General features: G+C 41.6%; 1 protein-coding gene across 5 annotated transcripts in view; it reads left to right on the top strand.

The window, feature by feature from the left end:
* The window catches only part of LOC139749868 (phosphatidylinositol-3,5-bisphosphate 3-phosphatase MTMR3), a 357,317-nt gene that overhangs the window by 276,062 nt on the left and 68,125 nt on the right, over nt 1-13,130 (top strand). For all 5 annotated transcript variants that reach the window (XM_071664222.1, XM_071664224.1, XM_071664220.1 and 2 more), the window contains exons 14-15: nt 7,729-7,843; nt 9,450-9,560. In XM_071664222.1, the coding sequence (XP_071520323.1) occupies nt 7,729-7,843; nt 9,450-9,560 (226 nt within the window). The remainder of the gene's footprint in view (nt 1-7,728; nt 7,844-9,449; nt 9,561-13,130) is intronic.

Raw genomic sequence — 13,130 nt, 5'->3', positions numbered from 1 at the left:
CCTACCTCAAATGGTCCGATATCTTGTTTTTTGCTTTGTTCATATATGCTTTTAGGTGAAAATTATCAAGAAATTGAAAATGATTTTAGTTAGTGGGTAGTCACAACCAGGGAGGTATATTACCAGTATTACCTGCTGGGTATCAGGAGAATGTGACATCTTCTTAGTGAGCCAGCACTTAAGTGGTTGTCAAGTTGCACTCCTCTGACCCAAGTGGCAGTCTTTTCTTTCTGCCTTACTAACATGTGGACTGCTCTCATTCTGTCCATGAACATACAGTCTCTCCCCATCAGATGTTACACTTGACAACACTTAACTCATGCAATTCATTTCGCATAACTCTAGATTTTCCTGCAGTGAGCACTATGTGCTAGCCCATACTTTTGGCAAAATGATAGGAACAGTAGTTAGAAGTAATAGGTAGGAATATTTAGGTAGGAGCATTAGATAGTAGTAGTCATTTGAAACATTAGGACAATGTGTGGTGTGAGGTGGTTTGATCGAGTAAGTAATGTAAGGGTAAGAGAGATGTGTGGAAATAAAAAGAGCGTGGTTGAGAGAGCAGAAGAGGGTGTTTTGAAATGGTTTGGGCACATGGAGAGAATGAGTGAGGAAAGATTGACCAAGAGGATATATGTGTCGGAGGTGGAGGGAACGAGGAGAAGTGGGAGACCAAATTGGAGGTGGAAAGATGGAGTGAAAAAGATTTTGAGTGATCGGGGCCTGAACATGCAGGAGGGTGAAAGGCGGGCAAGGAATAGAGTGAATTGGATCGATGTGGTATACCGAGCTTGACGTGCTGTCAGTGGATTGAATCAGGGCATGTGAAGCGTCTGGGGTAAACCATGGAAAGCTGTGTGGGGCCTGGATGTGGAAAGGGAGCTGTGGTTTCGGGCATTGTTGCATGACAGCTAGAGACTGAGTGTGAACGAATGAGGCCTTTGTTGTCTTTTCCTAGCGCTACCCCACACACATGAGGGGGGAGGGGGATGGTATTCCATGTGTGGCGAGGTGGCGATGGGAATGAATAAAGGCAGACAGTGTGAATTGTGTGCATGGGTATATATGTATGTGTCTGTGTGTGTATATATATGTGTACATTGAGATGTATAGGTATGTATATTTGCGTGTGTGGACGTGTGTGTATATACATGTGTATGGGGGTGGGTTGGGGCCATTTCTTTCGTCTGTTTCCTTGTGCTACCTCGCAAACACAGGAGACAGCGACAAAGAAAAATAAAATAAAAAAATATATATATAAAACTTGTTACCAGATGGCATCCTAGCCATATCTCTTCGTTATATATCAACCGTTATATATCAACTGACAATTGTATTTCTTTCTTGTATCTCCCCTGATAATGTGATTATTACACGAAACTGCACTTGGGAACTTATCACGTTTCATTTCCCTGTGGACTCTTAGGAATATATATATATGTATTATAACTTCCTAAGAGGGGAAACAAGAAGTCATGCAGGGAGTGCTCATCCTCCTCGAAGGCTCAGACTGGGGTGTCTAAATATGTGTGGATGCAACCAAGATAAGAAAAAAGGAGAGATAAGTAGTGTGTTTGAGGAAAAGAAAACATAAAAATAAAGTGCGTAAGACAACGGAGCAAATGGGAACTTCAGTGAAGGGGGCTAATGGGGAGGCGATAACAAGTAGTGGTGATGTGAGAAGGAGATGGAGTGAGTATTTTGAAGGTTTGTTGAATGTGTTTGATGATAGAGTGGCAGATATAGGGTGTTTTGGTCGAGGTGGTGTGCAGAGTGAGAGGGTTAGGGAAAATGATTTGGCAAACAGAGAAGAGGTAGTAAAAACTTTGCGGAAGATGAAAGCCGGCAAGGCAACAGGTTTGGATGGTATTGCAGTGGAATTTATTAAAAAAAGGGGTGACTGTATTATTGACTGGTTGGTAAGATTATTTAATGTATGTATGATTCATGGTGAGGTGCCTGAGGATTGGCGGAATGCATGCATAGTGCCATTGTACAAAGGCAAAGGGGATAAGAATGAGTGCTCAAATTACAGAGGTGTAAGTTTGTTGAGTATTCCTGTTAAAGTATATGGGAGGGTATTGATTGAGAGGGTGAAGGCATGTACAAAGCATCAGATTGGGGAAGAGCAGTGTGGTTTCAGAAGTGATGGAGGATGTGTGGATCAGGTGTTTGCTTTGAAGAATGTATGTGAGAAATACTTAGAAAAGCAAATGGATTTGTATGTAGCATTTATGGATCTGGAGAAGGCATATGATAGAGTTGATAGAGATGCTCTGTGGAAGGTACTAAGAATATATGGTGTGGGAGGCAAGTTGTTAGAAGCAGTGAAAAGTTTTTATTGAGGATGTAAGGCATGTGTACGTGTAGGAAGAGAGGAAAGTGATTGGTTCTCAGTGAATGTAGGTTTGTGGCAGGGGTGTGTGATGTCTCCATGGTTGTTTAATTTGTTTATGGATGGGGTCGTTAGGGAGGTGAATGCAAGAGTTTTGGAAAGAGGGGCAAGTATGAAGTCTGTTGGGGATGAGAGAGCTTGGGAAGTGAGTCAGTTGTTGTTCGCTGATGGTACAGCGCTGGTGGCTGATTCATGTGAGAAACTGCAGAAGCTGGTGACTGAGTTTGGTAAAGTGTGTGAAAGAAGAAATTTAAGAGTAAATGTGAATAAGAGCAAGGTTATTAGGTACAGTAGGGTTGAGGGTCAAGTCAATGGGAGGTAAGTTTGAATGGAGAAAAACTGGAGGAAGTAAAGTGTTTTAGATATCTGGGAGTGGATCTGGCAGCGGATGGAACCATGGAAGCGGAAGTGGATCATAGGGTGGGGGAGGGGGCGAAAACCCTGGGAGCCTTGAAGAATGTGTGGAAGTCGAGAACATTATCTCGGAAAGCAAAAATGGCTATGTTTGAAGGAATAGTGGTTCCAACAATGTTGTATGGTTGCGAGGCGTGGGCTATGGATAGAGTTGTGCGCAGGAGGGTGGATGTGCTGGAAATGAGATGTTTGAGGACAATATGTGGTGTGAGTTGGTTTGATCGAGTAAGTAATGTAAGGGTTAGAGAGATGTGTGGAAATAAAAAGAGTGTGGTTGAGAGAACAGAAGAGGGTGTTTTGAAATGGTTTGGGCACATGGAGAGAATGAGGGAGGAAAGATTGACCAAGAGGATATATGTGTCGGAGGTGGAGGGAACGAGGAGAAGTGGGAGATCAAATTGGAGGTGGAAAGATGGAGTGAAAAAGATTTTGAGTGATGGGGCCTGAACATTCAGGAGGGTGAAAGGCGGGCAAGGAATAGAGTGAATTGGATCGATGTGGTATACCGGGGTCGATGTGCTGTCAATGGATTGAATCAGGGCATGTGAAGCATCTGGGGTAAACCATGGAAAGCTGTGTGGGGCCTGTATGTGGAAAGGGAGCTGTGGTTTCGGGCATCATTGCATGACAGCTAGAGACTGAGTGTGAACGAATTTGGCCTTTGTTGTCTTTTCCTAGTGCTACCTCACACACATGAGGGGGGAGGGGGATGTTATTCCATGTGTGGCGATGGGAATGAATAAAGGTAGACAGTGTGAATTGTGTGCATGTGTATATATGTGTGTGTCTGTGTGTGTATATATATGTGTACATTGAGATGTATGGGTATGTATATTTGCGTGTGTGGACATGTATGTATATACATGTGTATGGGGGTGGGTTGGGCCATTTCTTTCGTCTGTTTCCTTGCGCTACCTCGCAAACGTGGGAGACAGCGACAAAGCAAAATAATAATAATATATAATAAAAAAAAGTAGTGTGTTTTAGGAAAAGAACCTGGATGTTTTGGCTATGAGTGAAACAAAGCTCAAGGTTAAAGGGGAAGAGTGGTTTAGGAATGTCTTAGGAGTAAAGTCAGGGGTTGGTGAGAGGACAAGAGCAAAGGAAGGAGTAGCACTAGTCCTGGAGCAGTTGTGGGAGTATATGATAGTGTGTAAGAAAGTAAACTCTAGATTGATATGGGTAAAACTGAAAGTGGATGGAGAGAGGTGGGTGATTATTGGTGCATATGGACCTGGTCATGAGAAGAATGATCATGAGAGACAAGTGTTTGGGAGCAGCTGAGTGAATGTGTTAGCAGCTTTGATGCATGAGACTTGGTTATAATGATGGGTGATATGAATGCAAAGGTGATTAGGTTATAGTGATAGGTGATGTGAATGCAAAGGTGAGTAATGTGGCAGTTGAGGGTATAATTGGTATACATGGGGTGTTCAATGTTGGAAACGGTGAAGAGCTTGTAGAGTTGTATGCTGAAAAAGGATTGATGATTGGGAATACTTGGTTTAAAAAGAGAGATATACATAAGTATATATATGTAAGTATGAGAGATGGTCAGAGAGCATTATTGGATTACGTGTTAATTGATAGGCGTGTGAAAGAGAGACTTTTGGATGTTAAAGTGCTGAGAGGGGCAACTAGAGGGATGTCTGATCATTATCTTGTGGAGGCAAAGGTGAAGATATGTAGAGGTTTTCAGAAAAGGAGAGAATTTTGGAGTGAAGAGAGTGGTGAGAGTAAGTGAGCTTGGAAAGGAGACTTGTGTGAGGAAGTACCAGGAGAGATTGCGTGCAGAATGGAAAAAGGAGAAAGCAAATGACGTAAGGAGAGTGGGGAGAGGAATGGATGTATTTAGGGAAGCAGTGATGGCTTATGCAAAAGATGCCTGTGACATGAGAAAGGTGGGAGGTGGGCAGCTTAGAAAGGGTAGTGAGTGGTGGGATGAAGAAGTAAGATTGTTAGAGAAAGAGATGAGAGAGGCATTTGGAGGGTTTTTGCAGGGAAGTAGTGCAAATGACTGGGAGATGTATAAAAGAAAGAGGCAAGAGGTCAAGCGAAAGATGCAAGAGGTGAAAATGAGAGCAAATGAGAGTTGGGGTGAGAGAGTATCATTAGATATTTTAGAGAGAATAAGATGTTTTGGAATGAGGTAAATAAAGTGTGTAAGACAAGAGAACAAATTGGAACATCTGTGAAGGGGGGAAATGGGGAGGTGATAACAAGTAGTGGTGAAGTGAGAGAGATGGAGTGAGTATTTTGAAGGTTTGTTCGAGTGTGTTTGATGATAGAGTGGCAGATATAGGGTGTTTTGGTTGAGGTGGTGTGCGAAGTGAGAGGCTCAGGGAGAATGATTTGGTAAACAGAGAAGAGGTAGTGAAAGCTTTGCGGAAGATGGAAGCCATCATGGCGGCTGGTTTGGATGGCATTGCAGTTCAATTTATTAAAGAAGGGGGTGACTATGTTGTTGACTGGTTGGTGAGGATATTCAGTGTATGTGTGGTTCATGGTGAAGTGCCTGAGGATTGGCGAAATGCATGCATAGTGCCATTGTACAAAGGCAAAGGGGATAAAGGTGAGTGTTCAAATTACAGAGGTATAAGCTTGTTGAGTATTCCTAGGAAATTATATGGGAGGGTATTGATTGAGAGGGTGAAGGTATGTACAGAGCATCAGATTTGGGAAGAGTAGTGTGGTTTCAGAAGTGGTAGAGGATGTGTGGATCAGGTGTTTACTTTGAAGAATGTATGTGAGAAATACTTAGAAAAACAGATATATTTGTATGTAGCATTTATGGATCTGGAGAAGGCATATGATAGAGTTGATAGAGATGCCCTGTGGAAAGTGTTAAGAATATATGGTGTGGGAGGTAAGTTGCTAGAAGCAGTGAAAATTTTATCGGGGATGTAAGGCATGTGTAAGAGTAGGAAGAGAGGAAAGTGATTGGTTCCCAGTGAATGTCAGCTTGCGGCAGGGGTGTATGATGTCTTCATGGTTGTTTAATTTGTTTATGGATGGGGTTGTTAGGGGGGTGAATGCAAGAGTTTTGGAGAGAGGGGCAAGTGTGCAGTCTGTTGTGGATGAGAGGCTTGGGAAGTGAGTCAGTTGTTGTTCACTGATGATACAGTGCTGGTAGCTGATTCAGGTGAGAAACTGCTGAAGTTGGGGACTGAGTTTGGTAAAGTGTGGAAAGAAGAAAGCTGAGAATAAATGTGAATAAGAGCAAGGTTATTAGGTTCAGTAGGCTTGAGGGACAGGTCAGTTGGGGGGTAAGTTTGAATGGAGAAAAACTGGAGGAAGTGAAGTGTTTTAGATATCTGGGAGTGGATTTAGCTGCGGATGTAACCATGGAAGCAGAAGTGAGTCACAGAGTGGGAGCGAAGGTTCTGGGAGCATTGAAGAATGTGTGGAAGGCAAGAACGTTATCTCAGAAAGCAAAAATGGGTAAGTTTGAAGGAATAGTGGTTCCAACAATGTTATAAGGTTGTAAGGCATGGGCTATAGATAATGATGTGCAGAGGAGGGTGGATGTGTTGGAAATGAGATGTTTGAGGACAGTATGTGACGTGAGGTGGTTTGATGGTGTAAGTAATGAAAGGTTAAGAGAGATGGGTGGTAATAAAAAGAGTATGGTTGAGAGAGCAGAAGAGGGTGTATTGAAATGGTTTGGTCACATGGAGAGAATGAGTGAGGAAAGATTGATAAAGAGGATATATGTGCCAGAGGTGGAGGGAAGGAGAAGTGGGCGACCAAATTGGAGGTGGAAGGATGGAATGAAAAAGATTTCAAGTGATCAGGGCCTGAACACACAGGAGGGTGAAAGGCGTGCAAGGAATGGTGTGAAGTGGAACGATGTGGTATACCAGGGTGGATGTGCTTTCAATGGATTGAACCAGGGCATTTGAAGCGTCATGGATAAACCATGGAAAGTTTTGTGGGGCCTGGATGTGGAAAGGGAGCTGTGGTTCCGGTGTATTACACATGACAACTAGAGACTTAGTGTGAACGAATGTGGCCTTTGTTGTCTTTTCCTAGCACTACGTCGCGTGCATGTGGAGGAAGGGGGATGCCTCTTGCTCCTGTCCTCCTTTCCTCCTTTCCTCCTTCCTCCTCCTCCTTGGAGCCTTCTTTTACTGTATCCCATCCCCATTACTTTGCCCTTACTCTCTTTGAGTCTCATCATTCAAATAGCAGACCTACTTTGAAATTTACTTAGGTTCCTCTATAAGCTGATGCAATCATTGCATTCCTTACTTCTCTCATGACCTTAGCATCACCTGCAAACATGTTCAGTCACAAAATCTCTCTTACAAGTTATTCTCATATGACAGGAATAGAAGTGGGCCCAAGACTGAGCCCACCCAGAGAATGTGCATTTTACATGTGTCATTTGTGCCCTTCCATAAAGGTAATCCTCAGTCTTCTTAATCAGCCTCCATTTGAATACAGTGTCAGAGGCTTTCTGGCAGTCAAGGAACATAACCTTTTTACTCTTAAGACTTTAGTCACCCTATTGTAAAAGTATAACAGGTTCATGATGCAGGACTTTTCTGAAGTCATGTTGCCGCCTAGTTAGGAAGTTTCTCCTTTCTATCTATTCATCTATATGTGTTTTAGTATCTTTTCAAGAGATTTACAAAGCACATTCATTGATACAGAGGATGGGTAAAACATGTGCCCTCATCCACTTCCATGTGTGTGTCAGTCAATCTTTATTTTTGTTTGTCCTTAAGAAGAGTTTAACATAGTCTTAAGGATATGTCAGTTTGATGATAAGAGAATTTTAGAAAACAAACCCCATTTTATGGATATGATTGTATTGAGATTATGGATTTGAACATTTTCTCTGTAGGTAAAGGTAAATGTTTGATTCATGAGTGTGTAAGTGCAATAAAGATTTGTTTATTTATTCATTCATGCAGGTTTGGCAATGGTGGTGACAGCAGCAGAGGCAGTAATTATGCCACTGTTGATGGTCTTCACAATGTTAGTGATGAGGTGACCAAGAGATTACATCAAATTCTACTTCATCATCAGGTAGGAAGATTACAAATTTTTCTTGAAATATGTATGATACAGGAAATTGGTGCAATTTACTGAAATGGATTTAAATGATGGAAAGAAATAAGGGAAGATGACTCATATGTTGGCGATTTTACACAAATGACTTTAGATTTAATTCAAATGTCATTTTGCTAAACATGCTTGCTTGAGTTTACTTGATGTGGCTCAAATGCATGTGTAGAGTAGGTAGAGAAGATGAATGGTCGCAGGTGAAGGTGAGTCTGGAGTAGCTGTTTGTGATGTCACCTTGACTGTTTAGTTTGTTTATGGATGGGGATGGTGATGGATGTAGATTCAAGGATATTGAAGAGAGTGCCAGGTATGCATTTTGTAGGAAACAGAGGCTGTTGTTTGCTGATGACATTGCACTGGTGGCAGATTTATGTGGGAAACTGCAGAAGTTGGTGTTTGAGTTTGGGAAAGTATGTGAAGACAGGAAGTCAAGGGTAAATATTAGGACAACCAAGGTTATTAGGATTAGCATTGCAGTGTAAGTTTATAGAAAATTTGGAGGAAGTGGAGTGTTTTAGATACCTGGGAGGAGACATTGCAGCAGATGGAACCATGGAAGCAAAATTGAGTCATAGGGTGGGAGAAGGGGCGAAGGTTGTGGGAGCATTGAGGGGTGTGTGGAAAGACAGGTTGTTATCTTAGAGGGCAAAAATGGATATGTTTCAAGGTATATTAGTCCCAGCAATGTTGCATGGATGCGAGGCATGGGGTATAGGTGAGAATATGCAAAGGATGGTGGATTTGTTGGAAGTGAAATGTGTATGGAAATTATGTGGTATAAGGTGGTTTGATCAAGTAAGTGATACAGGGGTAAGAGAGAGGTTTGATAATAGGAAGAATGTGGTTTGAAGAGCTGAAGAGAGTGTGCTGAAATGGTCGGATACATGGAGAGAATAAGTGAGGAAAGGCTGACATATGTCAAAAATTTTGAATAGTAGTTAGCAAATGCAGGAAGGTACATCTATGTCTCAGAGGGTGACACATAGCACTGTAAAAGTGGGATGGCAAATTGGGTTAAAACCCACATGAAATCTTGGATGTCTTTGATGCTTTCTCAGTAATTCTTTATTGTATTTCTCGGTTGATTTAGTTTTTCTTGTTTCGTATTTTTCAAATGTTGATGAAAAATCAATGCATATGGTCCCCTTGAGCATAGCTTCTCTGAAATGGTTTCATCTTTAACATATCCATTTGACATTATTTGTGAGAGCTATATAAATTTTTCAGCAGTAAAATAAAAAAAGTTCATTTTGCAACATTGTTACAGGTTATTCATTTTACTTATATTTTCACCAGGACCCCTTTTCCAGGAGCCTCTGCAGCTCCAAGGTTATGTTACTTCCAGGAGCAGGGAAATGATGGACTCCCTTGCAGTGAGATTTTCAATGAGACTGTACTCTTTTCCATTACCTTCAAATGATACATCCTTGCTGAAGACGACTTTTCATTCGCAGTGTAACCGTAGGCAGGCAGAGCCCAATAACACCCTTTACTTTGTAGATGGTGTTATTCATTATTTTGAGGTTTCAAGTTGATGAGTTGATATACCTAAGTAAACCCATTTCAGGCTGAGGTAGAAGCTTTAAAACGAGACTTGCAAGCAACTAGACAAGCACTGTGTAATCAGGTCCTGCACAACCGCTGTCACCACCACCACCATGATGCCACAGAAGACCAGGTGGGTTTCCTACTTATGCATGTGTGAGTGTTCAAACCACAGAGGTTTAAAACACAGACTTTTCCATGGTCTGCCCCAGACATTTTACATGCCTTGGTTCAGTCCATTTAGAGTGCATCGACCCTGGTATACCACATTGTTCCAATTCAGTGTACTCCTTGCTGCCTCTCACCCTCCTGTTTGTTCAGGCCCCGATTGCTCAAAATCTTTTTCACTCCACCCTTCCACCTCCAGTTTGGTTTCCTGCTTCTCCTTATTCCCTCCACCTTTGACACATATATCCTCTTTGTCAATCTTTCTTCACTCATTCTCTCCATATTTCCAAATAATTTCAGCACACCTCTTCTATTCTGTCAACCACACTCTTTTTATTTCCACACATCTCTTTTACTCTTTCATTACTTACTCAATCGAACCACCTCACACCACATATTGTCTTGAAACATTTTATTTCCAACACATACAGCCTCCTCTGTACAACCCTATCTATATCCCATGCCTTGCAACAATATAATATTAGTGGAACTACTATTCCTTTAAACATACCCCTTTTTGCTCTGAGATTATGTTTGCTCCTTCCACACATTCTTCATCACTCCCAGAACCTTCGCCCCCTCCCCCACCGTGTGACTCACTTCTGCTTCCATCCCAACCAACTTGTCCCTCAACCCTTCTGAACCTTGCTCTTATTCTTGTTTACTCTTCACTTTCTCCTTTCACACACTTCTCTAAACTCAGTCACCAACATCTGCAGTTTCTCACTTGAATCAGCCTCCAGTGCTGTATCATCGGTGAATAACAACTGACTCACTTCCCAGGCCCTCTCTTCCCCAACAGACTGCATACTCGCCCCTCTCTCCAAAACTCTTAAATTTACCTCCGAAATGTTTAGGACAAAATGTGGTGTGAGGTAGTTTGATCGAATAAGTAATAAAAGAGTAAGTGAGAGAGAGATAGGTGGTAATAAAAAGTGGTAATTTAATGTTTGTTGGGTGTGACAGCCATTGACATGATGAAGGTCATGGTAGAGAGAGCTGAAAAGGATGTGCTGAAATGGTTTGGACACATAGTTTAAAGGAGTGAGGAAAGGTTGACATAGAGGATGTATGTATTGGAAGTGGAGGGAACAAGGAGAATGAGGAGACCAAATTGGAGATGAAAGGATAGGGTGAAAAAGGTATGAGTGATTGGGGCCAAAAATGCAGGAGGATTAAAGGCTTGAATAGGATAGAGTGAGTTGGAATGATATGGTATACATGGTGCGATGTGGCTCTAAAGCAGCCAGGGTAAACCATGGAAAGGTCTTTAGGGCTTGGTTGTGAATTGGGAGCTGTGGTATTGGTGCATTGCACGTGACAGCTTGAAAATGGATGTGTGCGTACATGGTATTTCTTTGTTTCTGGTGCTACATCGCTATTTTGGGAAACTGCCACTAAATTGAAAAAATTATCACAAAAATGATTGGTAATGTAATAAACAAAATCCATGGGAAAGTAAGCGTTAATGACCATTGATCAATCATCAGAAGCTTACTACCTGTTCCCAGTGGCAGCCTCAGTTGGATGAGGGCTGAACTATTTTGATTTGCAGAGTGAAGTTAGGTTATGTTATTTTTTCCATCTGTCTTTTTAGGTTCCTACTGACATCTGTAGCTTAGATGTGAAACTATATATAAGGTGGGAATTTATATATATATTTTTTTTTATTATACTTTGTTGCTGTCTCCCATGTTAGCGAGATAGCACAAGGAAACAGATGAAAGAATGGCCCAACCCACCCACATACACATGTATGTACATACACGTCCACACACTCACATATACATACCTCTACATTTCAACGTATACATATATATATATACATGCTGAGACATCTACATATCTACACATGTACATAATTCATTCCTGTTGCCACCCTGCCACACATGAAATGACAATCCCCTCCCCCTGCATGAGCGCAAGGTAGCGTTAGGAAAAGACAACAAAGACCTCATTCGTTCACGCTCAGTCTCTAGCTGTTATGCATAATGCACTGAAACCACAGCTCCCTTTCCACATCCAGGCCCCACGAAATTTTCCATGATTTACCCCAGATGCTTAACATGCCCTGGTTCAATCCATTGACAGCACGTTGACCCCGGTATACCTCATCGTTCCAAATACTCCATTCCTTGTACGCCCCCCACCGTCCTGTATGTTCAGACCCTGATCGCTCAAAATCTTCTTCACTCCATCTTTGCACCTCCAATTTGGTCTCCCACTTCTTCTCGTTCCCTCCACTTCTGACACATATATCCTCTTTATCAATCTTTCCTCATTCATACTATCCATGTGACCAAACCATTTCAAAACACCCTCTTCTGATCTCTCAACCACAATCTTTTTATTACCACTCATCTCTCTTACCCTTTCATTACTTACTTGATCAAACCACCTCACACCACATATTGCCCTCAAACATCTCATTTCCAACACATCAGGGTGTAAAGGTTTAGGCTCTTGAAGGTAGTATATTCCCGGTGGTAGCCTCAGTTGAGTGAAGGCTGAACTATTTAGATTTGCAGAGTTTGCTTGAAGGTAGTATATTCCGGGTGGTAGCCTCAGTTGGGTGAGGGCTGAACTATTTAGATTTGCAGAGTTTGAAGTTAGAGTATGATTGTTTTACTCTAAATGGTTATGTTATTTTTTCCATCTGTGTTTTTAGGTTCCTACTGACATCTGTAGCTTAGATGTGAAACCATACATAAAGTGTGAATTTATATAAGGGTGCAAAGGTTTCGGCTCTCAAAGGTGGCATGGCGCGGTGCACAGCGTATGTCCACAATAACGACACAACACAGTGAAAGGGTTGAGACTTATTTAATGGTGTATTGACAGTTTCTTAGTTGGTGGAATTTAAAGTTTCATGTTAAAATTTCAAGATTTTTATGCAGGGAGGGAGAGTTAGGGGCATTTGGGATGTCTGTCACCCACTGAATTACCTGATTCAGCAACTGTTGCAGTTGGAGAAGTATTCTTAGATCTCTTGGGAAGTTTATCCATTTCTAGCTGTGTAACATGCCTCTTCCTCTCTCTCTTAATTTTCACTATAGTACCAGTATGTTAAATCCTTGTAAGCCTTATCATTAATGAGGCTCATTGCTTGCCTAAGTGATTGAACACTTCTGCCAACCCCTTAGTTGTTAGGTGGCAGTGATGAAATTTTATAATGATGGCAGGGCTAGTGCATGATGCTTACCACTTTTTAAGGTATTTCCCTGAATCTCTTAATTGTCACTTTATTAAACGTTTCATTTGTAGCATTTTGGATGATGCTAGTCTTTTTATTTTGAAGGCAACTCCTCTGGTGTAATTGTCTTTTCCAGGCTTATCTGGAAGAGTATGTATTTGTACTTTCCTTGTGATTTTTTTTGCCCCCAGTTGCATTAATCTTTCAGATCTTTTGCATCAGCAAGGTGCCATAGGATGTTAAATGAAGTTGTTTCCTAATTCTTAAATGTCACAAGTGCAAAATTTCACTCAGTGGGTTGACACTGCTAGGGGATAGGTGTGTGAAATTCCCTTTCGAATT

This window comes from Panulirus ornatus, chromosome 8 (assembly GCF_036320965.1).
Source record: "Panulirus ornatus isolate Po-2019 chromosome 8, ASM3632096v1, whole genome shotgun sequence".
Lineage (NCBI taxonomy): Eukaryota > Metazoa > Arthropoda > Malacostraca > Decapoda > Palinuridae > Panulirus > Panulirus ornatus.
This window is presented reverse-complemented; position numbering and strand designations above follow the sequence as displayed.